The sequence below is a fragment of the Sorex fumeus genome, unplaced genomic scaffold (assembly GCF_029834395.1).
Source record: "Sorex fumeus unplaced genomic scaffold, SorFum_2.1 ptg000039l, whole genome shotgun sequence".
Classification (NCBI taxonomy): Eukaryota; Metazoa; Chordata; class Mammalia; order Eulipotyphla; family Soricidae; genus Sorex; species Sorex fumeus.
In genome coordinates, this window is record NW_026606096.1 from 31344541 (window position 1) to 31372178 (window position 27638).

Here is a 27638-nt window from a genome sequence, read left to right on the forward strand (position 1 = left end):
ATAAACAAGACTTTGGAGATCACAACATAAAATATTCCCCACACCATGCCCTGGGACATGGAACTGGGATCATCATAATGAGAGCAAAGAGCAGAGTTGCTTTGGGTTGTCAATCTTGTCAAAAGTCCTTCTGAGGGGCTGGAGAGATAGTACAGTGGGAAGAGCATTTCCCTTGCATGGGCCAGTCCCTGGCGTCACATATGGTCCCCTGAGCATCTCCAGGAGCTGTTTCTGAGTGCAAAGCCAGGAATAATCCCTGAGCATGGCTGGGTCTGGCCCACAAACAGACAAAAAATCCTCAGCAGAGCTCAGGGTAGGGAATTCTTGCTTCTTTCCCCTTTATGGCTTGGAGAACTAAGGACCCCTCCAGCAATTCTCAGCCCACCTGGCTGGCTGCTCAGCACAAAGGCCCATGATGTGGTTCTGCTCAGTGTAGCGGTGTCGGAGACCCTCAAGCAGTGTTTAGGGGAACCTCCAGGGCTCCACCAGCAATGTCTGAGGGACCATGTGGTACAAGGAATTGAATTCGTGGGCACATGCCAGGCACTCATTTGAACTATCTTCTCGTTCTTGATGAATTCACTCATTCATTCAGATTCATGGTCAGACCCAAGTGCTGGATTAAAACGATACTATAGTTGTCAGCACGAAACATGACAATAGAGGATCTGTTTTGAAGCAATTTGCACATCTTGAGCATGATGACAAGTTAAAAAAAAGATGTTCTTCCTCAGTCTTTGCAAATCTTTATTCCTTGTGGGGGAGGGGCGGGAAGTGTGGTAAAATCTGCCTGGGCCACACCTATAGTCAAACCACCTTTCCTCAGTTTTTAGCCACAGCACAGTCCAGGGCACAAGAGAAGAACTGAAGAAATCGTTGCCAAGTGGCTTTATTAAAAATATTGATTGCGTGCACAGTCCCCCAAGGCAAATCATGGTCTTTGTAGTAATTTCTTTTATCAAGGCACAACTGGAAAAACAAAACATAGTGATCATACTAGAAACATACAACTTGAAAGATCTGGCCCATGTGTATATCCATGATGCTTTCAGCACAGAATAGCAGCCTCCAGAAACTTTTGCCGGTCTCCCCATTCTGAGAGCTCTGTGGTGAGAGCACCCCAGGGTCCTCTTGAAGCATGTTTTTAACCTATCCCACTGCTTCCTGCTCTCCACTCAGTTCTCTGTGCTTTTTGGCACTGAAGGTTGGTTGCTGTATTCCAGAGCCTCATGTAAATGGAATCCTGCAGAGGTCCGCTCGGATGCCTGATTTAGACTTACCCAGGGATGCGGAGGCTAATCCGTGCACTGGTGTTATATTAGCAGCTTAGTCTCCATTGCCGAGTAGCATTTGAGTGTGCAGATATTGACCAACCTGGTAGTCCTGGCAACTCTTGATGGACATTTGGGTTGTTTCCAGACCAGGGACTGTGTCCCGTTGAGCTGCACTGAGCATTTGTACACACCTCTTCATGTGGACTTTGCTCTCTCGTGGGGGGAAATCTGGAGGAGTAAAATGCCTGAGGGACAGGAAGGGTGTGTTTGTGTTTTGTATGACCGAGGAACTGTTTTCCTTTCCAAAGTCACTGCATGCTTGTACGTGTTCTTGAAGTGTTTGGAAGCGCGAAATGTGGCACAGCCTCGATCTCCCGATTCTGAGAGCTCTAGGGCAGCATCTCACTCGGGTTTTTATCACAGTTCATCATGATTAAGGATCCTGTTGTGCGCATGAGTCACCATTTTAATGGCCTCTTGACCAAAGTGTCTAATCAATCAGTTTGCTCATTTATTTTAGATTTTTTGGTTTGGGGGCCACACATGGCTGTGCTCAGGGCTTATTCTTGGCTCTGTACTCAGGAATTACTCCTGGCAGTACTCCAGGAGGACCATATGGAATGCTGGGGACCAAACCCAGGTCGGCCACGTGCAAGGCATGCACTCAGTCTCTCCAGCCCCGTTTGCTCATTTAAAAAAAAAAATGGACTGTTTGTTTTCTGAGTGTTGAGTTTTGAGGGTTCCTCATATATTCTCATTTCAAATCCTTTATGAGCTCTGTGATTGGCAAATATTTTCTCTTAACTTCTGGCATGTCTTCTCAATCTCTTGACAATATCTTCTGAAGAGCAGTTTTCAATTTTACAGTAGTCAATTTGACGTTTTTTCTTTTATGAAGCATGCTTTTTTATATTATTCATGTCTAAGTAGTATTTGTCTAAGCCCCTGGCACAAAGCTTATCTAGATCCTTTGTTGACTGATACATAATGTCTCTGACACCATCATTTCATTTTTTTCTTTCCGAGCCATTTTAGTTGTTCCCATCGGAAGGGCAAATCTAACATCTTACTCCATCCTCACTAGAAGAACTGTGTTCTTGAGAGGAAATCTTCAGAGTCATTTTAACGCAGAAACCTTTATTTTGGATCATCACAAACATTTGATCTCTGAAGTAGCCTCACAAAAGCATCTTGAATGCTCTATTTATATTCGTATTCCAGACAGAACATTGAAAAATGCGTTCTCAGTCTAGAGGGACCTCTCTAACATTCACGCTTACTCAGACTTGAGACTGCCTACAGCTTTTTCATTAGAGTAAATTAGTGAGTCAACATTTGTGGAATGTTTTTCCAGGGAACAGGGCTACATGGGGCAGACTGGGTGCTCAGAGCCTAGTTCTGGTCACCTGTGGAAAGAGAGCATGTGGGAACTTAGGAAAGTGTCCCACAAATAAGGACCTTGTGGGTGTTAATCCAAGTTATACTGAGTGTGCTTACCACGCCAGCCCTAAGGCCCGTGTCCTTGGTTCTCAGGACACAGGATTTCTCCCACATGCTACACATATGTGTTGGCACCACAGTGCTAAGGTAAGTCAAAGGAATGCTCTGACAGAATAGGCTGGCAGTTAAATATTTGAATTTCTCAGCAGCTTGGTTGAGTCATGGCCCCATGGACATCCACCTTTCTCCGAAAGAGCATTTCAGAGAAAGCAGCAGTGGTCAGACTCCTGAGACTGTATGCATTTTTGATTTGTAAACATTGGACTGTCAGGTATAAAGCTTGTTTTTCCTTGGTCTTCTAGATAGAATTGGTAACAGTCATTTTCTAGTCATTCCTAGGGGGGACAGGTAACATCCTCTTTGTAAGAAGCACATTTTTATTGACTGTAGAAAACTTCTACTCATATGTGGTGATCCAGGACTATTTATGTTATGATTTGTGTTGATCAGTAAATACTAAGGGAAGATATTAATAGTAATAAAATTTTATTAATAATTCATTTTATTCATTTATTATCATTTATTTATTTCATTTATAATAATTAATTTATTATTGCTGGAGCAATAGCACAGAAGGTAGGGTGTTTGTATTGCACATGGCTGACCTGGGTTTGATTCCTCCATCCCTCTCAGAGAGCCCGGCAAGCTACTGAGAGTATCCCACCTGCATGGCAGAGCCTGGCAAGTTCCCCGTGGCATATCCAATATGCCAAAAACAGTAACAGCAAGTCTCACAATGGAGAGGTTACTGATGCCCGCTTGAGCAAATCCATGAACAGTGGGAGGACAGTGCTACAGTGCTAATAATTCATTTGTATTAATTGTAATAAAGTTTGCCCCTTTCTCTGAGTTTCAAGGTCATACTATTGGGATCAAGTTTCTCTCAGTATGTGCTCATAGCAAAGATGTATATTGACACAGAAGATAAAAAAATTAATGCATGACATCAATCAGCCCTTTGATTTTAGAGGCAGCGGGTACATAAAGCCATTGCCAAAATTGGTTGTCTGAGCAGTTCAGACTTTTAAAACACCTGTGCATTTGCTCAGCCATTCATTCACTTATTCTGTATCAGAACCAGAGGTGCAAGTTCTGGGAATAGCTGTCCTTAAGACTCTCACTGGGCTGCTGTAAAGGAAGACGAGATAGAGGGAGTCATTTCTCAGGATCCACCCATGGTAGGGCCCCTCGTTTAACTCCTGTCTAGTGCTCCAGAGCCATCCACTCAACCAAGAGGGGAAGCCTCAGACAGACAGCAGCTGTCTGGGTTCAGCTGGGCTGCCTCTTTGGCCATCAGAAAACTAATATCTAGGATCATTAAAAAGAGCTGTACTCTCCAGAGCTCCAGATTTATTTGACCGTTCCCTGGCATCTTCTGGAAGGTGCAGTTGACACTAGATTGTGGGGTTAGGGACTGTAGGCAGTAAACCTGGAAGTGTGTTCATATGCTGCATTTGGCAGCAGCACCCCGGCCACCAGGCTAGGTCTGTCTAGCTAACACTGGCTTGGGGGCGGGGAATTGGAAGGCTTCTGTCTCTGCAGTGATTGGACATGACCTGGAGGTGACTATAGTGACTATCTCTACTTTTAGGCATTATGGTTTGCAATACAGATACTGAGAGGTCATCACCTTTGGTTCTTTATCTACTTTCAGCACACGTCTCCCATCCCGAGTGATCCCTCCAACCATCATTGTCTCAGTGATCTCTTCTCTATTCCAGCTGCCTTCTCCCCTAGCTCATGACGCAGGCTTCCAACTATAGGGCAATTTACCTGGCACTTGTGTCTACTGTCCTTGGATCTGACTGTACTTTTGATCCTTTTCATCATGACTGACCTAAGGCTGGTACATCACACCCACCATTTGAAGGCCCTCACTTTAGCCGGTTTCTCAGGAGCCTGGCCCTGAGGTGACCCTGAGGTGGCCTCTGGGGAACAGAAGGAAAACCTGAGTGCGCTGGACTTCCAATTCACAGCCTGCAGTTTCTTTGCCTGGTTCAATTCCCAAACCCTGGGGGAAAAAAAAGAATTCTGACACCCAAACAGACAAAACCCACAGAATGGGTCTAGACATTTGCAAATCCTGTATCTGATAAGGTATTACTATTCATAAGATATAAAGAGCTCCTGCAACTCAAACCCACAAAAACTATCAATTAAAAGAGTTGTTGAAGACTTGGTAGACCCTTCTCCAGTTCTGTCTTTGGGTAAACATCATCTAACAGACGGGAACAGCCCCCATCACTGCAGAAGTAAACGTAGATGAGGTCTGGAGACTGACGGCTTCCACCTCACAAGCCCCAGATAAAGGGAGGTTTGCTGGTATTCTCCTAGAACCCTCTGCTCCATCATGGAGCTCCCATGGGATGGTTGTAGTGACTTAAACACAGGGATACCCACACAGGTCACACAGCCTGTGCCTCTCTGAAGTGGATAACTTCAGACAGAGCTTCTCCACCTTTTCCAAAAGTCACCTCCTGGACACCTTGTTTTCTACCTGTGCCCCCCCCACTCACCCAGTCTTATCAGTTGGTCCCTAGGTCACTGTAATCCCCAGTTGGTACAATTTCTCCCTGTGGTCCCTCTGGACTATCCTAGGGGGCTGCTGGATGGGAAATGCTAGTCTCAGATCAAGCTAGGAGATGGGAAAGAGAGACCAGTGCTAGGCACAAAGACCCCTATGTTGGGAGCTGGAGTGGTAGTACAGCGGGTAGGGTGTTTGCCTTGCATGCAGCTGAGCGGGTTCGATCCCCGGCATCCCCTATGGTCTCTCAAGCACTGCTAGGAGTAATTCTTGAGTGCAGAGCCCCTGTGCATTGCCGGGTGTGACAAAGAAAGAAAAGAAAGAAAGAAGAGAGAGAGAGAAGGAGAGAGAAGGAGGGAGGGAGGGAGGGAGGGAGGGAGGGAGGAAGGAAGGAAGGAAGGAAGGAAGGAAGGAAGGAAGGAAGGAAGGAAGGAAGGAAGATGAAGCCTTCCAGATTATCTAATCTGGTTCCTTCCAGAGAATTTGGCACAAAACCACTGCCAGGTACGCTGGGAGCAGCAGCTGGGCTCACAGGGGAGATGGGAGTTATTACTCTACATTGTGGTGGGGGGCGCCCCAGCCTCTGTGATTCCCACTGGGCTCTGGGGTGTTTGACATGGAGGCAGTGGGAGATGTGTGAGGTGGCCTTCGCCACCGTCCAGTGCCAGCTAATCAGCATTAGAGGCCCATCCTGCTGCTCTGGGAGAACATCCCGCACCCTCCCTGGTGCTCCGGTGCCCTGAACTGGTGGATTTTGTGTCCGTCATAAAGTGCCCGGAGCCGCCACTCCACACCCGGCTGTGCGCGTGAGCTCGGGATGCAGAGCGCGGCTCTGAGCGGCATGGGGTATAATTGTTCCAGGGGTGCTGCCTTCGTCCTGACAGGAGCATGACTAAGAAGGAGTCTAAATAAAGGAAGAGTTGTTTACTCATGAGTCACCCGACGAAGCCAAGCATACTTCCGGGAAGCCCATGCACCAGGCTTCCCGATTACGAGTTATGGGCTGGCCAGGTGGGACTCTTCTCTGTTGGTGAAACCACTGGGTCAGGTAATAATCATTTCCAGGACCCGGGAGATAGCTCAAAGGGTTGGGGACCCACAGTTTAATTCCTGGCTCAGTACACCCCTCCCTAAGCACTATGGGGCACAGGTCTGGAACCTGCCCTCCAAACCACCGCCCCCCCCCCCCCCCAGACATCCCTAGTGACTTTCAGCATCTCAGGCGTGCTGAGCATTGAACCAGCCATCCTGGATGGCTACATTGTCTCCAGGAGTGGCCCCACAGCCCTTGGTCCCAGATGCTGCTGATGTTGATGGTGGTGACTTAGAGCATCTCTTCCCGTAAGCCTCTGGTTGAGGCCAGCACAGATGTCTGATGTCCGGGCTCTAGCCTACTTCTGAATGCAGAGCCCTGGGTGAAATCAGCTCGTGGCTGGTTACTGCATGAAAAGCATGTCATTTATGTGTTTGCATCAGTGAAGAGTGGCATCAGGCTTGTTTCCAAGTATATAGGGTAGAATGGAAAGGTAGGTCAGGAGGTTAATATCTCAGTATCAGGCAGAAATAGAGAATTGGAATTTTGAAGTGTGTGGTGGGAAGGTCCATGCGGTTCTGCAGACTCTGCGTTTGCTGTGGGCGAGACCGTGTAGGCATGCAGGCCCTGCTCCGTCCTAGAGCCCATTGCCCAGGCACTGCTGGTGTGACCCTCCCCAACAGCAGAAAGCGGACCAAAGAGCTTAAAAACAAACAATGTTGTCTGATAAACTCTTCAGTAAGATCTATTCAATAGATAGAAGTCTGAGTCTTTCCTCGAAGTGAGGGGGTGTATGCAAATCAGCATTTTGAATGTGGGAGAGAAGATGCAAAGATTTAGTATTGATGCGTTTTGAGTGCTGCTAGGAAGTCAAAGTACCTTGCAAGGAGTTTTAAGAAACCCTTAAGAGTGTCAAAGCCTCCCAGAGGCAGCTTTCTTTCAGACCACTGCACACCCTTCCCCAAACACTACGGGGCAAGGTCTAGTGACCCTGGATATCCCTTGTGACTTCCAGCATCTCAGGCTTGCGAAACATTGAACCAGCCAGGCTGGTTGGCCATGTGTCTCCAGGACTGGTCCCAAAGCCTCTGGTATCACTTGGTCCCAGAGGATGATGAGATTGGGGTGGTAGTGATTTGGGGCATTCTGACTTAGCATCTAAGTAATTCTTGAATGGTGACATCCTTCCCCTGCACTGTCAATTATATATACGTACACTGAATACGAAGACATGTATGTATACTGTGCATAGCTGTCGATAACCTGCAGCTGTCAACACAGGTATAGATAGATCCATCAAGAGTTTTCCACTGGAAAAAAAAAAGAGTTTGCCATTGAGGGCAGTCAGGACTGCAGCTTCCAAGCTGGTCCTGCATTTTGAGTCAGGCTTTTACTAGTGTCATTGGGTCATTCTCATGCTTCTCGTCCCAACTGTGTACTGAATGGCTTTCCATTGCTGCATGCTGAATGGTTTTCCACCTATTGGCTGTTTTGACATCTGGAGAAGGATCTACCAAGTCTCCAAGTCCTCTTTTCATTGATAGTTTTTGTGGTGTTGAGTTGCAGGAGCTCCTTATGTCTTATGAATATTAATACCTTATCAGATACAGGATTTCCAAATGTCTAGACCCACTCTGTGGGTTTTGTTTGTTTGGGTGTCAGAATTCTTTTCTTCCCCCCAGGGTTTGGGAATTGAACCAGGGTCTCTCACCTACAAGGCAAGTGCTCCCTGCTGAGCCATAGACCAGGCCAGCCTTGCTTCAGATTCTTTCTCTGAAGAACAAACACATCCTGATAACAGGCAGTCCTTTCCTGTCATCTTGAACAGGCAAAACAGAAAGTTGTATCTTGTCCAGACTTATTTAAGGCAGGGGATGGGGAGCATATTTTTTCTCCTTACAGTAACCCTTTCTTGGCTTCACTCTTTAAAGTCAGTACATCATTCCATGTTCACAGGAAACATGCTTTTGCTCACAGTGAGTTTTGAAAATCTGTTCAAGAACAAAAGCACGGGACCTTGCTTTGGTTGGGGAAGAATAAAAGAAACGGTGTATTTCATTCCCACCCAACTCTTTAAGATGTATGATGCTTTCTGGCCAAAAGAAGGAAATATCAGAAAGCAAGAACCATTTGGTCCTGGAAGTGGCGTTCACAGATTCTCACGGCTCAATCTAACCTGGCAGAAAGGGGAAAAGCATCTGTATCTAGGGAAGATTCTGGAAATCCGTCTCATTGACCAAAATCTGTATCAACAGAATCTTCTCCCCATGCATTAGCCCTCTCCCCTAAATCCCTCTTCTGTCACTGTCACTGTCACTGTTCTCCCGTTGTTCATCGATTTGCTCCAGTGGGCCCAGTAATGTATCCATTGTGACACTTGTTACTGTGTTTGGCATATTGAATAAGTCACGGGGAGCTTGCCTGGCTTTGCCGTGTGGGCTAGATACTCTCAGTAGCTTGCCAGGCTCTCCGAGAGGGGTGAAGGAATCGAACTCGGGTAGGCCATGTTGGACACTTGCACGGCAAACGCCCTACCCGCTGCACTATCGTTCCAGCCCAAATCCCTCTTCTAACAATATAAAATAACTGTGGAATTGGCCCAGTGTTATTCTCTCTGAAATCTGTCTTGAAGGCCTCCATGTGTCAGGGATGTGTAAACAGGAGCACTTTACCTGGAATCACTCCATTGCTACCAAAGGAAAATCAAAGACATGGTTATTTTCCTGAGCTTTGACCCGGACTCCCTTATTTCCCCCTGACCCAGGGCCTCGCCAGCAGTGCCACCTGCCCTGGGCTAAACATCCGTGTGAGATGATGTGGTCCAGAGGAGCTGAGAGTGAAAGGCACTTCTATAGCCCATGATGGAGATGCCGAGGAATGGGCAGAGAATGGGGAGGAAGGAGACTCCAGAGAATGGGGGAAATGAGACTCCCACAGGCGGGACGCAGCCTTCTGTCTAAGCAGAGGCTCCCGCAGTTTATCTGGCCTCCTACCCCTTCTCAGAAAAAAGTCAAATCCCTCATCATGCTTCTGGAAATCTACCTTCTTTGAGAGGAGCGTACCCACCCCCCAGTTGCACAGAAACCTTCTGCATTCCCCGTGGGTTCCTTTCTAGCCCAGGGGGTGCTTTCCCCCACAGTGAGAAACTTTGACCTGAGGCTTAAAGAAAACCCCCAAAAGAGATAGTACAGGGGTCAGAGTGATAGTACAGCAGGGAGGGTGTTTGCCTTGCACATGGCCAACCTGGGTTCAATCCCCGGCATCCCATCTGGTCCCCTGAGCACTGCCAGGAGTAATACCTGAGTGCAGAGCCAGGAATAACCCCTGAGCATTGCTGGGTATGCCCCAAAAAGCTGAAAATTAAAAAAAATTGTACAGTGGTCAGTGGTCAGGTCAATTGCTTTGCATACAACTGATCTGGATTCAATTTCTGCATTCCTGTGTGGTCCCCTGAGCTCACCGGGAGTGAACCCTGAGCACAGAGCCAGGAGTAAGCCCAGAGCACCACTGAGTAGCCCTCAAACACAAAGAAACCACAAGGACATTTCACAAGGGAGAGCCAGTCAGCAGAGCAAAGTGTGGCAGAGATTAGGATCAGTGGCACTCGAGCCAAAGGTGGGTGGAAGGGCCACAGCGATGTCCATTAATCAGGATCAATGTTGCCTGTCACAGCCTGGGCGGAACCATCTAGACTGTGTTTAGGACTCCAGTGCGCACAGTTGGTTTTTGTTTCCTTGCAGACTGCGTCTTTCACAAATATGCCTACGTGTGAATGTTTATTTGCAAGCCCCCGTCAGCACTTGCACTCCTGCACGACTCACTTTGTCACACGTGGGGCAAGTGACATGCATGTTTCCAGCCAAGGTCACACGAGGTGACGGCCCACCTCCCTGTCAGCTCTCTGCTGAAGATCAGCGTCCTCTTCATGGTCGATTGAATGCCACATGTTTTGTATTTGTGTTGGTGACTTTGCTGCATAAAACGGTCCCCAAATGGAGCATGCACACAAATACAAGAAGATGGTGCCATGCCCGGCAGAGAAGAAAATATGTAATGTTGATAAGCTGGCTGGAGTTTCGGTGCTGTTGTTGACCGTGAGTGCACTGCCACAGAATTCACAGTGTGCACTGGGAGACACACACACGCGCACGTGTGCGCACGCATGCATGCAGAACCAGGCTGGGTGTGATGGGTCAAGGAAATAGAGTGGCCCAGGGCCAGGGTGGACTTAACCTTGTGTTTCTCATGGAGCCAGGGTTCAGGACTTGCTAATTCACTGTCCCCAGTGACACTCTAGAACACAGTCACCAGGAATAGTGAGAACCAGCTGGGAAAGTCTGAGCCAAAGGGATAAGACTCCAGTAGGAAGAGTGAGATGCTGGAGGTAGGAGGGACAGTGGAGGGGCCTCTGGGGGCAGACCGGGGTCTGCAGCCTCCAGATTCAGCCATTTCAGCTAGCTGGTGCCGGCCACACATCCAGGTGCCCGGATTCCTTCTGATGCATTTCCCGAATGCTCTGAGAAGCTGTGTGCCATTTGGGAGGCCTGATCCAGCAGCCGCCACACTGCTTGAGTCACAGATGTTTTTCTCCACCCTGCCTCCCCCCAACTTAAATGTTCCTGAAGGTACGCAGTGGTAGTGTACCTGTGCTTTAAGGTGCTTTCATGTGGCTGACCTGGATTTGATCTGAACACCACATATGTTCCCCGGAGTCTACCAGGAGTGATCCCTGAGCACAGAGCCAGGGGGAAGTCCTGGGCACAGCTGGGTGTGGCCCCAAAGCATACATGCATATATATATGAAAAATTACATATATATGCTTATATGACGCATTTATATTTCTGAAATGGGCTGGAGTGATAGCACAGCAGGTAGGGTATTTGCTGGGTTCAATTCCTCTGTCCCTCTCAGAGAGCACGGCACACTACCAAGAGTATCCCGCCCACACGGAAGACCCTGGCAAGCTACTGTGGCGTATTCAATATGCCAAAAACAGTAACAACAAGTCTCACAATAGAGACGTTACTGGTGCCTGCTCTAGCAAATTGATGAACAATGGGAGGACAGTGCTACAGTGCTATATTTCTGAAATAGTAAGAATCTTGCACACAGTCAGACCTGCTCTTCCACAGGCTGTGACTGAATCCTCAGCATGCATTTAAGGACCCCACAAACTTATTCCATGAAGGGCCAATCTCCAACACATAGGCATTGTGTGTGCTAGTTAATAGCTATCTATGGATTACTCTCCTGCGAAGCCTGCGAGTGGCTAGCACTACCTCAGTAATTAAGCCTGGCCATCCTAGGCTTGTTCCCAATAAAATCATCTCATGCCATTGAGACGTCACAAAAATCTTGATTATTTTTTTTTACTTCCCTGTGCCTTTGCTGGCATCAGAGAGAGACCTCAAGGAAATGACATAGACTACCTGGGTTTCTACTGCCCCTACTTGGATCAGAAGCGACATCCCTGGTCCAAGTGGGATCTGTCTTTTGTCACGTATCGTTCCTTTTCTTTCCAAGACTGGAATGCAGACTTATCTCCTGGATTTCACCTGACACTGAACCTGGTACCTTCTCAGCGGGAACTGGCTGAGGTGGTTCCATTGCTCGGCAGCAAGTACACTGGCAAGGAGGATCTAGGAAATATCGAAAACAAAATTAGGGAAAGTTCATCCTTCTATATACAGTAACATGCCAATGCATTTCAAATCCAAGCCTTTCATTAGGATTCCTTTGTGCCGCAATGTTCTAATTATCCCTTTCTCTTCAAGCTCTGCTTTCTCCCTTTCCATTGTGTTATTTTTCCTTTGTGTTTTTCACAAGTACAATAGACGTTATTCACAAGAAGGTGGAGCCGCAACCTCGCACAGGGGCTTGTAATACTGGGAAACTTAAACAGGGTGGAAATTAAATAAATGTAAGTACCCCCCCCCCCCGCCGATAAAAGAGAGAGAGAAGGAAATGGAAGCCATGTTGCTTATTAGCACAGCAGCCACAGAACATTTTTGAAGGATTAATACTCCCCACGGAGCAGAGGGCAATGTTGTGTCTTGGTTTTGTCTTGGGTTTGTCATAAAAAATGGTGAGGAAGAACAAATGAACGTGTGACCTCAGATCCCAAGGAGTTGCGGATGGATATGCCCATGGGGGGGACCACAAAAATGTCCTGGTCTTCCAAGAGTTAGGGAACCCCACACACACACCTCCTCTCCCTCCCCAGTAGGCGGCCCCAATTCCTGGGCACCTGATTTCAATGTTCCCTAGGCTGGTGGCAGCGTGGAACCCAGCACTGGCCCTGTGAGGCTCCAAGGCAGCACCTGCTCCCCAGGTCAAGCAGCCTGGCCCTTCTGGAATCTGAGAGCTGCAGGGCCTGACACGGATAACCCCTCAGCATGGGCTCTGCAAGCCGAGCTCTTCCGTCAGCAGAGCCAGCAACCCCACTGAGGCCGACCACTTGCTCCAGGACCACACTTGAGACCAGGTGTGCCCTCTCTGCGAGGGCTGAAGAGGAGTTCTTGAAAGCAGGTTATCAGCAAAGGATTCGCCCCCGACCAGAGGGCAGCCTCAGACCAGGAGTGTTTCCCAAGTAGCATCTGAGGTTCTCCCAAATGCCTCACACAGGCCTTGAACTTCTAGCTCAGCTTCCAAGCGTGCTCTGTGCTCAGCTCCAGGGAAGATTGGGTGAGGCTATCGAAGCCCATCTTTGTAGTTATTTACTGAACCAAAAGTGGCATTATTCATAACACAGCATCTGTTTGAGGACTGTAGCGTGTTTCTGTGCAGATTCAAAAATCATCTTTCATTGCTATGTTTCAGTGATCCTCACCAAAGTGTTAGCAAACACCTCTCCTATGTTACAGAATCATGCCTGCTATGAGGCCATTCAGATCTACTCACTAGTGCCTTTGCAGTTTGTAGTACAGTACTGTCTGTAATAAGTTTGAGGCATGTAAGATCTCGAAGATTAGTTACCACTGGTTGCATCTTTTAGGATGCTCTAGTCACACCCATCTATGGCACCTGGCACGCCACTGTAGTCTGCTTCTGTGAGTTAAACATCCTCCTGTTCCACATGAAAGAAATACCACACTAGGGGCCTGAGAGATAGTACAGCTGGCTGACCTGGGTTCAATCCCCAGCACCCCCTATGGTCCTCCTGTGTTATGGCCAGTGATCCCTGAGTGCAGAATCATGAGTAAGCCCTGAACATTGCCGGGTCAGACTGAAAAACAACAACAAGAGATACCACTAGTCATTAGGGAGCTTTTTCTCTATCTGCCTTGCCGCATAGCTTAATACCTCAAAGTCCTCTGGGTCACAAGTGACCGGCTCCTCTCCCTCCTTCCTCACGGGGGACTTGCATACCACCTATAGACACTCAGCATCTTCAGTTGTTCCCCCCTCGGTGAACACTTTGGTTAATTCCATATCCCAGCGACTGTAAATAATGCTACATTGAACAGATCCTGGCTACTGTAAGCAATGCTGCATTGAACAGAGGCGTACACATATCTCTTTGATATCCTATTTCCATTGCCCAGGAGGACAATTGCCGGATCATAGAGTGCTCTATTCTGAATTTTTTTGAGGAACTTCTATATTGTTTCCAGACATAGACGCTAAACCAATTTGCATTCTCTCCAACAGTGAACCAACTGTTGCCTTTTCTCTCTGTAGCTTCCAGCACTTGTTATCTCAGCGTCTTTGATGACAGCTATTTTGAGTGGTGCGAGGTGCGATCTCATTGCGGTTTCTATTTACATTTCGCCATGATCAGTGATAGGGGGAATCTCTTCATGTTCCTGGTGGCCACCAGATGGTTGGCTTGGAAAGATTTTCTCCCCTTTGGAGGCTGATTTTCCATTGTGTCCTTCCTTTGCTGAGCACACACACCTCATACATTGATGTCATCCCAGTCGCTGATTTAGGAGTTTGTGACTCTGGTGTCCTGCCCTAAAGTTGGGCTGGAGTGATAGCACAGCGAGTAGGGCGTTTGCCTTGCACACAGCTGACCCGAGTTCGATTCCTCCGTCCCTCTCAGAGTTCCGGCAAGCTACCGAGGGTATCCCGCCCACATGGCAGAGCCTGGCAAGCTATCTGTGGCGTATTCAATATGCCAACAAGAGTAACAACAAGTCTCACTTTGTGTTCCTGGAGCAAGCAGACACCATTGGGCTACACTAGCATGCAACAGGGACGAATGGAGACATCACTGGTGCCCGCACAAGCAAATCAGTGAACAATGGGACAATGGTGCTACAGTGCTACAGTGCTACAGTGTCTATAGTTATTGCCAGAACCAAGTGTCAGGAACTTTTCTTTCCTGTGTTTTCTTTGAAGGATTTAACAGAATTGAGTCTAACTGTTTAATTTTTTAATTCCTATTGATGACTTTTGTTATAAGTATAACTAGGGGGTCCAGTTTCATTCATCTTTATGTGGCTATCCAGATTTTCAACACCATTTGTTGAAGATATACTTTTCATTGGTTTCATTGGCTCTCTGGTCAAATACTGGTTACCTTATTTTATAAGCAGTAGTTTATTGCTGAGCTGTCTATTTGATTCCACTGGCCTAGGTGTGTTTTTATGCCTGTACCATTCTAATTACTGTAACTTTGTGGTAGAATTTGACATCAGTGTGATGCTAAGAACTGTAAGTTTTTTCATTTTGCCCCACCCCTACCCCTTACCTCACCAAGGACTCTTGAGAATTCAAACAAATTTTAGTGTAGTTTTTCCTATTTCTCTTCAGCATTGCCATTGCAATTGTAATAAAGATTGTATTGAATCCATACATGGCTTTGGGTTGTATGAATCTCTTGACAATATTCTTTCAGTAACACAGAATGTTTGTCTATTTATTTAAGCTTTTAAAGATTTCATTATCAGTATCTTTCACTTCCTTGGTCAAAGTTGTGTCTGATTATTGGTTTTGATGCTATTATGAATGTGAATTTCTTTCATAGTTGATATGGTTATGAACATCTAGAAAACTGAAACAGTCTGATACTCAACTCTATTGAATTTGCTGATATCATTTCAGGTTTTAGGTACTGTTTGCTGATATTTAAGTTTTATAGTTTTCTGCATCTAACATTATGTTATCTATACATAACAATAATCTTCCTTTCTGATACAGATGCATTTTGTCTCTTGGTTTTGCCAGATTGGCTTTGCTAGGACCTTCAGTACTATGTGAATAGTAATAGCCAACTTTTCTCTTATTTCTGATTAGAGAGAAAAAGCTTTCTATTTATCACTTTGAGCATAATGTAGACTGTGGATTTATTATATAACATGGTCTTTAGCATGTAGAGGACTTTGTCAAGAAAGGATATTGTGGGGCTATAGAGACTGTACAGTGAATAGGGCACTTGCCTTGCACAGGGGCCAACCAGGGTTCAATCCCTGGAATCCCATGTAATTCCTAAGCCCTGAATGTAGCACCAGGAGTAACCCCTGAGTATTGCTGGGTTGGCAAAAAAAAAAAAAAAAGAAGAAGAAAAAGGATGTTGTATTTTATCAAAAGCTTTACTGCACTTATCAATTTGTCTCTGTTGAACCATCCTTGCATTTCAGTGGTAAATTCCCATTTGGACATTTTGTATAATTATCTTTTCAATGTACTACAGAATTTGGTTTGCCAATATTTTGAGGGTTTTAAGTCTACAGTTTTCTTATAGTGTTTTTATCTGGCTTTATTATCAGAGGAATGCTGGCCTCATCAAATGAGTTTGGAAGTGTTCCCTCTGCTGTTATTTTTTTTTTTTTTTTGAGATTTGAGAAAGTTTGATGTTAATTACTCCTTAAATGTTTGATAGAATTTGCGAGTGAAACCATCTGGTCCTGGAGTTTTCTGTGTTGGAAGGATTTCGATTACTAAATCAAATTCCTTGCTTTGCTATTGATCTGTTCAGATTTCCTATTTCTCCATGAGCTTTGGTTGTGTGCTTTTAGAACCAAATCTAATTTGTTGGTATATGGCTATTCATATTATTTTGTATATTTCTAACTAAACTATATTTCTGATTTGACTCTTCTTTTTCTAACTAAATGTTTTCTACTTGGAAAAACTAGTGCCAGTTTCATTTATTTCAGGGAAGATAGTCATACTCGGCAATGCTCAGCGATGCTCCTGGCTCTGCACTCAGTAATTATTCCTGTCAGTGCCTGGGGGACTATATGGGATGCCAGCGATCTAACCCAGGTTGGCGGTGTACAAGGCAAATGCCCTACCCAGGGTACTGTTGCTCCAGCCTGCATTGTTATTTTCTTTATTCTAGTTCTTCAATAAATTTCCATTCTATCTTAGTTATGCTAACATTGGATGTTTCTTTTTCTGATTCCTTTAAATAAAAAGTCTGTTTTATATCTATTATCTGCATTTATTTCTTACTAAATGTTGTAAAATCCCATCTCAGAAATATTTTTCTACTATCACACGGATGTGGTGTGTTGTCTTCCCACTTCCTCTTATTTTGACATTTTTCTCCTTTTGTTTTCTTCACTGATGGTTGTTCATGAGTATGTTTAATTCTATATCTATAGATTGTCCAACATTCCTCTTGCTTTTGATCACCTACTTTCATACCAAGTCCTTATACCAACTTACTACCTGGTATAACTGAAGTCTTCTTAAATTTTCCAAAGCTACTATATCAGAGGGCCTTATCCTGGAGAGGGATTTATGTGCACTTGAGAGAATAGATCTTCTGCTCTTGGGTGTAGTGCTCTATAAATGTATGTGGGATCCATTTAGTCTAATGTATGGCTCATGCCAATATTCTCTTTATTTTCTATCTGATCAGTGTATCACTCTAGTGAAGTACTGAAGTCCCCTCCCAGTATTATATTATTGTCTACTTCTACCTTCAGACTTACTTAACTTGCTTAATATATTTAGAAGTTCCAATATTGGGTACATATTTTCTCATCCTAATGGATAAACCTATTTATCATCTCAAGTTGACCTTTGTCTCGTTATAATTTTGGTTGAGAGTGTATTGTGTCTGCTATAAGTCTAGTGGCAGCTGTTGTCTTTTGGTCTCCAATTTCATGGAATTCTTTATCTAAGTCCTTAGAAATCAGTATTTTCTGTAGTGTTTCCCTTTTATCTTCTACTCACCTACTCTAGAATTTTTGCTTTGTGATTACTGGGAGACTCACACAAACATCTCCTGAAACAGCTTTTTTTTATATCCATACTCTTTTACTTCTCCCTTTTATATTTTTAGGGATTATGTACTCTTATTTTGAATTTTGGGTCTTTAAGGGTCACACTTGGTTATGCCCAGGGGTTACTCCTGGTTCTGCACATAGGAATCACTCCTGGCAGTGCTCGAGGGACCATATGGGATTCTGGAGATCGAACCTAGGTCAGCTGTGAGCAAGGCAAGAACCTTACCCACTTTACTATCTTTCTGGCCCCAGGCATTATTTACATTTTGCATTGTATGTTAATAAACAAACTGTAGCTACAATTAGGTTTTAATGTTCTGACTTTGATCCTTATACTATAGCCAAGTGGTTAACAGACGATGCTGTTACAGAGTTCATTGTCTGACTCGTACATTTACTTTTACCACTAAGTTGTACAGTTTTATTTGCCTTCTGACCACAGATTGGTCTCTCTTCAATTCAGAGAACTTAGAGCATTTCTTGTAAGATCTAGTACTGAAACCTTGTTTTTCACTTGTCAAAGTATTTCTCTAGCATATCTGAAACATGTTTGTCAGATAAGAGTATTCTTGGCTGCTAATTTTTTGGCTTTTAATGTTTGAAACTGTGACTATTCCATCCTATTCTCTCCTGGCAGACAGGGTTTTTGCTGAGAAATCTGCTGGTAGCCTAACAGGGGTTCCTTTATGGGTTTCAATCTGTTTTTTTCTCCTGAGCTGCTTTTAAAGTTCTTTACCTTTGATGTTTGGCTGTTTCATTACCACGTGTCTTAAAGAAAATAGTTTTGCTTTGAGATTAAATGATCCATTTAGTTTTATAAATGTGTGTATCTCTGTAGGTTTAGCAAGTTCTTGGTTCTTTCTTCCCTGCCCTAATTTACACCATGGTTTACAAAGTTGTTTGTGAAGATTTGTTAAAGGCATTCAATATTCCACCACCATTGTCACTGTCTCTCCACCCCTGTCTCCATTTTCCCAACCATCCCTGAAGTCTGACCCTGAGGAAGATTCAAAATAATTTTTATTGTTTTTTACCACTAAATGGCTATTGGGATGATCAAAAAAATATTTCAGTAAAAGGAAATTGGTAAAAATTGTATCTCACCTTGGAAAACATTAAGTCCTTGTCTAAGGGTTTACTAAGCTGTTGTTGAAAGTTAAGCCTTCTGTGTTTAATGTTTTTGTTGGTCAAGATTGGTTAGCTTCTGTGTTAGGTCATCAATGTGGAATGCTACTAATGGGAGCCTGTGTTGTAGAGTTTGAAGATGTCGCTCCAGAAAAATCCAGATTATTTAACTGGGCAGTCTGGCTGTAGGCATGGAGGGGGCCTTGGAGTGGGACTTTATTAAGGAGCTGGCCCACCCTCTCCAAGAGCAATTTTTTTCTTCTTATGCTTCCTATTCCTTTCAGAAACACCAATGGTAGCCTAGCATTTGTTCTTTTGCTGGTATCCCAAAGGCTGGTGGCCACCACGGGCTCTTTTTCCATTTTTTCTCTGTTCTCTAATTGGTTTTTTTTGTTGTTGTTGTTGTTGTTTTCTTCAGAATTCTTCTCCTCTAACTCACTTATTCTGTCTTCCCCTTTGGTCTACAGTCTACACCGATGCTCTCTTTTGCTCTTTTTTCAGGTCATTCTTGAGTTAGTTCATGGAAAATTGTCTCCAGGGTCCTTTATTTGAATCTGTGTAGCTGGTGTCTTCTTTCCAGCTCATCAGCTAGATCACAAAATTAACCCCGTGCCTCTGAGCTCAGCTAGGGGAGACTGACACACAACCTCTGGAGATTGTGTGTACCTTGGACTGTTCGAGTTACTCACGTTCTTGTGTTCTGCCCTCATTCTTGAGGTAAACAGAACTTAAATCTTTGCTCGTTGCCTCAGCTGGACCAGACCCTGACTGCTCTGAGGTCCTTTTTTTGTTTTGTTTGTATGTTTTTATTGAATAACCGTGAGATAGTTACAAGCTTTCATGTTTGGGTTACAGTCACACAATGATCAAACACCCATCCCTCCACCAGTGCACATTCCCCACCACCAAAATCCCCGGTATACCCACCCCCCTTTCCCACCCTTCCCCTGCCTCCATGGCAGACATTATTCCTCCATGGTCCTTGGCCAGGGGTTCCTCCCTGCCTCTGATGCATCCACCTGTCCTGCCTTTGCTCCCCCTTGTGGCTGAATCCATAACCCCCTTTGGTTTTCAGAAAGGGGCCCTGCAACTCGGGCTGACTTTTGTGACCCCTAACACACTTCTGCTTGTGCTGCCTGCAGTTGGAATGGAAGTGGAGCTGTGGGCTTAGCCCTCAGTGTTTGGGGGACCCAGAAGACAGGGACCATGGGGAGACCCAGGGTGCTCCACACTAAGGCCAACCAGCCAGAAACGTGTCCCACGAAGCCTCTGGCCCCGGGAGCTCTTCCTCCAGGCCAGGGCGTGACCTGGTTGCCCCCTCTGCTCTGTGTGTCCCCTGCTTCCTCCCACCCCTGGCTCCTAGGAAGGAGGTGGCCTTCCCCCACTCACAAACATTCTGATTCGTTGTTTTTTTGTTTTGTTTTGTTTTAATCTCCACTTGTGGGTATCTCCCTGTGAGAAGCCTGGGCTGCTGCGGTTTCACCCTCACCCGTGCCCAGGTTAGCACTCTTTATTTTTTAATTTTTTTGAATCACATCCAGAGGTTCCCGGGAATCAACCCACTCCCAGCACTCAGGGCACCGTGGCCTTCTGTGGGTGTGACCCCAAAACACAAAGTCCTGAGCTCTGCTATGTAGACCACCCCCTTCTCTCTTCTCTAAACCCTTGAGCATTGAAAAGAAGTCAGGGGGACCTGGAGCAAGGCCCAGAGGCTGGGGTCACTGGGATCACACCGGACATTGGAGCCACAGAGCAAGTGGTATTCCCTGGCCCCAGGCTCGTGACAAAGCATATGGGAGGAGGTGTCTGCGGGCTGACGTGGGAGTGGCAGATGAGACACCTGTTTTCAGAGGCACAGCAGATATCCTGCAAACTCTCTGGGCCAGCATAAGCAGCTGAGGAAGGTGGGGAAATTGGCCAGGCCCCCAGGAAGGGACCTTCAGCTTTGCTGGAGGAGATGGTTTGAATCTTGTGGCCACTCAGTGGTTGCGGGGTACATGCCCTGCACTGCACCCACAGACTCCCGGTTGGGTCACGTCACTCTCCCCGCTCTGGGACCTGGTCCCCACCTCTCCTGTCTGACCGCCAGCACCCTCAGCACTCCAAGACCTCCTTGAGATAGAGACCGCAGGTTGAGCTCTCTGAGTGAGGTCTCTGAGCACCTGGGACGCCACCTGGCTTCACCATCCCCGGCTCTGGGTCACAGCCTGAGTCCAGTGAACCTTCTTTGTCTTGCTCTCCAGTGCGGAGTCGCACCAGCCGCCTGAACTCCCCAACAGCCACCTTGTTCCCCGAGCCCCTCCCCCTCCCAGGTGACATCATGCTCAGAGACAAATGTCCAGCCCCAGGCTTGCTGGCCTGACCCCAGCTGTCCCGGGAAAGCCCCAGCTCCGGGCTCATGTCTGGAAAAGAACAAGAACAGAGGTGGGTGGGTGGCCCTGGGGAATATTCATGGTGGCCAGGCAGTGTCTGGGACAACTGTCCCCAGCCAACCTGCAGCCGCGGGCCCTGCCCCGGCCTCTCCCTGCTGGCCCCGGTCTCTGTGCTCCACGTTTCCTAGGTGATGCTCCGTGGCTCTGTGCCAGGGATGGGCCCCCTAGAATGGGTTTCCAGAGGTTGGCCCTGTGGGCGTTCAAGGCTGGTCACTCCGCTCTGGGTCATTTACTGCACCTGCAAATCACAACTGCCGCCTGTTTACCAATGCCAACCCCTGGGCCTGCTGGCCACTTGACCAGCTGGCTGCCCTCCTGCCCCGCGCTCAGCTTCTACCCATCTTTCTGGAAACAGCGGCAGCAGCTCGTTCATGCTGGCCACCTGGTCGGTGCATGCTGGGGCCTGGCAGCTCGGGGGTGATCATGGACAGCGAGTCCTGTGGACTGACCTTGGTCATCCCCTGAGTCTCTGAGGCATCTCTGGGCCTGAGCAAACCCAGCCTCAGCAGTGGGGTCCATAGAGAAATACACACAGAGTCTGCTTTGGCTGAAGGCTTCCACCTTTGCAGGGGCCTCCTTGCTCAGGGGCCAAGGTGGGCCAAGATGGTTATGGTGGACTTACGGCTGAGTACCCTAGCAGGTGGCAAGGGGCTTCTGCCCTGGCAGGATGTGATCCCACAGCTAGAGAGCGACCCCAAACCCAGTGTGACTTTTAGCTCTCAGCCCCTGGCAGAGCTCCTGAAAGAATCAGCTTTGCTGGAATGACAGGACAGGAGGGCACTGGCCTGGCACGCAGCAGACCTGGGTTCGCTCCCCGGCACCTCATAGGGTCCCCTGAGCCCTGCAGGACTAGTTCCTGAGCTCAGAGCCTGGAGTAACCTCTGAGCACTGCAGGTGTGACCCCCATTTTTTTAATTGACCTTGTCAGTTCTCCAAAAAGAACAGGGACGGCAGGTTTACCCCAGAAAGAGCACTGCATGCAATGCTGCATCCCTTCCTTGCTGGAAATGCACATAGGTGACCGTGAAAGGTTTCGCTGGCTGGGTGCCAAGAGAAAAATGAATGACCATAGGCAGAAGAGAAGGTAAAGAGGTTTCTTCCCTGTGGCACCTCTCAACTCCTGCTTAGGGGTCGGCCTCTCACCATGCTCACTCCAGGACATGCACCCCTTAAGGAAGCAGCTGCTCCATCCTTAGACCCATTTCCCAGATGTGGAGATCAAAGCCAGGCAGACGGTAGCTGGTTGCCCAGATCATCTGACCTCATGTCTACTTCCTAGATGTCCATCCTCGAAACCCTGAGGCTGCCAATGCTTTCCCAAAGGCCAGCACAGGCCAGAGCCTGAGATATGTTTGCCAAATACAGTTTTCTTGATTCCTGTTTTGTCCTTAAGGCTGTGGCCACATAGTTGTTCACTGCCTCAGTTCGAGGTGATAGCTGAATGTTTGGGCAGTAGTGGGGATACTTGGGCTGGCGGACGTTAATAGTGCCGGTCTCCACGTGCATTCCAGCCCTCTGAGCTATCTCTCTGGCCAGCCCTGAGTTTTGTTCTTGAAGTCCAGAGGAAATTTCCGTATTGTCTCCTGCATGATAGTGAGGGGTAGCAGCCACGGCCTGCCCCCAGGGTGAAACAGGGAATTAAGAAAATCTGAATGTGTACTTTCAGATTCAAAAGTATATTCCCAGGAAGAGGAGGAGCAACTTGCAAAGGTTGCATCTGTGAGCTAGTCTGTAGAATTCCCAGAATCAGGAGCTGTTGGGTCCAGAAGGACTCTTGGAGCCCAGTAGTTGGGCAGATAAAGATGGTACATTTCATGGATGCTTCCCCTCTCCAACTCAGCCCGAATGACGAACAGTGGGGTCAGGTAAACACACACACACACACACACACACACACACACACACACGATACCAGGACACTCTGCTGAATGGTGCAGGTTGGAGGAAAGCAAATGCTACATCTCTCCCTTAAACATGGAATCTCAGAAGAACGGTGGTTAGTGGGGGAAATGCTGGTGCAAAGTTTGCTGGCGCAAACTTCCAGGTGGGAGATGACTAGGCCCACATGGTGATGGTCGCTCAGAACACTGTATTATATGCTTCCAGATATTTGTAGGTTGCTAAGTGAAATCTTCTACATTCTGGCCACAACAAGGAAATGGTAATTGTGCAATGTGAGAGGTGTTAGCTGGTCACTTGACTGGTCACAGACACCATTTTGCACCTTAACATACACAGAAGGTCAGTTTTGTTGGGCTGAGGGATGGAACATGTGGTGTGGTGGGGTCAGGAAGAAGTTTCAGCTCTGCCAAGAGCTCAGGGCAGAAGCCGGAAGGAGGGCGGGCAGAGGGAGGGGGACCAGGGAGCTGCCCACACGGCCTTGGCTCCTTCCAGCCCAGGGTCCCACCTGCTGAAAGGAGAAATGGCACCTGCCCGTTTGGTCCTTCCTCCCCTGCCCACACGTGTCTGTGCCCCCTTGGGTGCATTGAGAAGTGAGACTCCCACGAGGGAAATTCTATGACGCTGTCCCCCGGAATTCTCCCAGGGGCCAAACTCAGTCTGGTCTGTCTTCCTCCTTTGGGACAGACATGCCACCAAAGCAAGCATGAGTGGCGGCCATAGGTCCCCTGGCTATGGCTCGCTGAGCTCCTGCTGCCGGGGTCCAGGGCCGAGGGGTGGAAATGCAGCCTTGTATTCATGTGTCTGCTCTGTGTGTTGCAGCTGGTGAGTGACCTGCTGGAATTCTGCTTCTACACCTTCCGTGAGTCCCAGGCGCTGAAGGTGGAGTTTCCCGCCATGCTGGTGGAGATCATCAGCGACCAGCTGCCCAAGGTGGAATCCGGGAATGCCAAGGCGCTCTACTTCCACCGGAAGTGACAGAGGCGGCCAGCCAACCGAGAAGAACTTTGCCTTAAACGTTTCCCCGTGTTATTCTGCACCCACGACGGACCCAAGCAATCCGATTTTTAAACAGGTGATGGTGGATCGCACTTGTCCAGAAGTCTCTCAAGATTTGAAAAAAAAAAATTTAAAAATCCATGTCTTGAGGGGTCGAGAAGCCCAGGAAAGAAATGTGGCCGTGGCGGGAGCTGAAACAGTCTCGGATCAAAAGGCTTCTTCCCCCTCCAATCCCAGCCGCGTAGACACTCGTTCCTGTTCCTCTGGATGAAAAGCCATATCTAGTCAATAACTCTGATTTTGATATTTTAACAGATGGAGGTTTTAACTCTGCCATGTAGATTCTGGGATCACTGGCTTGTTTTCAAAGGGTTCAAGGACTAACGAACTTTTTAAGCTTACCCTTGGTTTGCACATACAAAAAAAAGTATAGTCAATATGGGGCATTAATATTCTTTTGTTATTTAAAAGACACAAGGAAAAAAATCAAAAAAGATAGATTCCTGTTGTGTAATAACGGAGCACGAGGCACCTAGTGGGGCCCCTTGGGGGTTCCTGCTGACGCCCGTTTTTCTGCATCACTGGTGAACACACACCCTATAGCGTCCATTTATTATTTAATTAGAATGGATAAGATGTTAAAACAAATGCCTTGGTTTCAATTTCTAGTATCTATTGTGTTGGCTTTACAGATAATTTTTTGCAGTCTTTTGCTGTGGTGTACATTACTGTATGTATAAATTGTGAAGGACCTGAAATAAGGTATAAGGAACTTTTGTAAATGACACATAACAAAAAGAAAAAAAAAACTTTAATGGTTCAAAGGATGAATGGGAAAGTATTTTTGAAAGAATTCTATTTTGCTGGAGACTATTTAAGTACTATCTTTGTCTAAACAAACAAGGTTAAAAAAAATTTTTTTTTTTTGGTAACGTGCGCTGTTCTGCATGCTTCCTGAAGCGTTTACAGTGTATTTAAGAAAGGGAAAGCTGTGCCTTTTTTAGCTTCATATCTAATTTACCACTTTACAGTCTCTGTTGTAAATAACCACACCTCGACCTCTTGGGTTGTCCTGACGCCTTTCTGCCCATCCTTCCTGTGCTTCTGTGTGTCCTGGGTCTCCTGCTGGGGATGTTGGTAGAACTTGGGCCCTCACCCTGGTTTCCAGGCTCCCCGCCCTACGGGGGAGTTTGGAAGGTGCCACTTGGCAAACGTACACCTGAGAACGTTCTGGAGCATTGTATGGGAGACTGCCCTGTCCCACCAGGTCGTCGGCTCCAGGAGCCTCGGAGACCCTGGGACGCAGAGGCTCACCCTGTGCTCCAGACATGCTGGGTCTCTGCTTCCTTCCGGTCTCGGCTCTGGGAACATGGTTGTAGGTTGTGACCTACGAGCCCAGCTCGGTCCGAACAGCGTGGAGACCAGGAGGAGATGAGAGAGGGTTTTTAGATTTTTAAAAAGTAGGTTTTCGAAAAAAATTTTATACAGAAAACAGTTTTGGAAGGAAAACAAAACCAACCACCACAACAAAAATAAAATCCCTGCAGATCATAGATGCAAGACAGTGTACACTAAAAAAAAAATTTTTTTAAATCAATCTCTTTGGCACTGATGCAATTGATGACTTTTTTTCCTCATGCCCCCCCTACCCCCCACCCCCATCACGACTATCTAGAGCTAAGCTAGCTGTAGATCTTTGGGGAAACTTTAACAATATGCTTGCACTAAACTACTCTGAATAGAGGCCAAATTAATCTTTTGAACGTGATGATAATCAGGTACTCAGTGAAATCACCACTTTCCAAAGCGGAAAAGCTGGAGATGCTTTTACCCCGGCGTTTACCACGCAGGTAACACCACCTTGTCTTTCCAGACACCTGCCTTATGCATGGGAGACCTGTGGACGCCGCGCTCAGCGGGGGGAGTTTTTCCGACATAATTTGCAATTTCAGGAATTTAATTTCTAGGCAGATCTTTAAATGCAGCCAACTTCACCTGCACAGCGGCATGGAAGCCACACCTGGAAGGCTTAAAGATAACAGCATGCAGACTGGGTTAGTTCTAGACCAGAGGAGGCTCGAACAAAAAGAACAGCTCCGAGCCCAGACGAGCTATGCACACAATCAAGGGTTCTACGTTAATAAGATGGCGATGGTCTGCATCAGCTCTTTGTATTAACAAAGTTACTGGCTCTTCTTGCGTCTCCGGGTAACTTTGCTCGATTAAACAGCAAAGCCATATTCTAAATTCACTGTTGAATGCCTGTCCCCGTCCAAATCGTCTGTCTGCTCTTATTTTTGTACCATATTGCTCTTACAAGGAAAAAAAAAATCTTGGTTTGGTACAATTCATAATTCACCAAAACTTCTTCATATAATTAAAAACACTAAATTAGTTTAAAATGAAGCAATTTATATCTTTATGCAAAAACATACGTCTGTCTTTGCAAAGGACTGTAAGCAGATTACAATAAATCCTTTCCTTTAACCACCTGTTGTTTGGGAAGAGTTCATTTGAATGTCTATAGGGACATCTGGACTTCCTGAAGTCTACGTTTCTGCAGACATCTGAGATGGAGTGTATATATATATATATATATATATATATATATATATATATGTATATACATATATATATATATATATAGTGTTAGAAAGAGCCTATGTTAGGGACTGGACTCACCTTGCATGCAGCCAACCCAGGCTCGATCCCCAATATGGTCCCCTGGGCCCTGCCAGGAGTATGCCCTGAGCAGTGCCGGGTGTGGCCCAAAAAAGAGTGTGTGTGTTAGTAGCATTAATGACACTCTTTAGGGACTGTGATGCCTTGCTCATGACTGTCAATATCAGCCTCCTAAAATACCTGTCAGTCGTCAGTCTAGTATAATAACTCCCACACAGCTGCTAAAGCAGACCAGAGGAAGAACCCATTTTCAGATTCCTTCCATGGTTGCAGCTACCTGTCATCCTCCCTGGTCTGAAAATATCACAACAAGGTATTCAGAGAGAGATGCCACAGCCACATATATTTTATTATACTCTATTGCTAACATCTATTTTTTTATTATTGCCACTGTGAAAATCACTTGCTATTGTTTTATGTTTTTATTATTATTCCACTGTGCCTGATATACAAATTAAACTTTATCTGGGTACAAATACCTTAGGACTACATTGTACAGGAAGGCATAGAAGTCCCAGGGTTGTACGGGGGTTGTGGCACTCACCTTCATGAATCCCGGAGGACCACAGGACTCTTCACACCCCCTCCCCAGCAACTAGCTACTCTTTTTAAAAATATTCTCACCAGATGAATTCAAGCATATTTCTAATGTGTCGCTTTAAAGGGGGATTCCCCCCCACCCCCCAAGAAACGTGGCTTTCAGGAAGAGAAGACCGTTTTGAAAGCTGTATTTCAACTTTAATACAATAGATGTATTTCTGGAACAGGGCCTCGCCATCAGACACAGTACATGGAGAAATTTAAACCTGAGAAGACCGGTGATTTATTTGGAGAACCGGCTACTTTATCTCCTTTAGAATTCGTTGGTAAATGCATTTGAAAATCGCCTGCTATAAATGTTAATTTGGCATCACAAGTTTATGCTATCCGGGAACCAGGCTTTACACAGTCCCTACTTTATGTTTTTTTAATTTGGGGGCCATACC

At 46.4% G+C, this 27638-nt stretch overlaps 1 protein-coding gene across 1 annotated transcript in view; it reads left to right on the top strand.

Annotated features, from left to right (window-relative positions):
- NR3C2 (nuclear receptor subfamily 3 group C member 2) overlaps window positions 1-24092 on the top strand; it is a 329385-nt gene extending 305293 nt beyond the window's left edge. The window contains exon 9 of the mRNA XM_056118997.1: window positions 23794-24092. Coding sequence (XP_055974972.1) covers window positions 23794-23949 — 156 coding nt within the window. The 3' untranslated portion in view covers window positions 23950-24092. The remainder of the gene's footprint in view (window positions 1-23793) is intronic.
- The last annotated feature ends 3546 nt before the right edge of the window (window positions 24093-27638 follow it).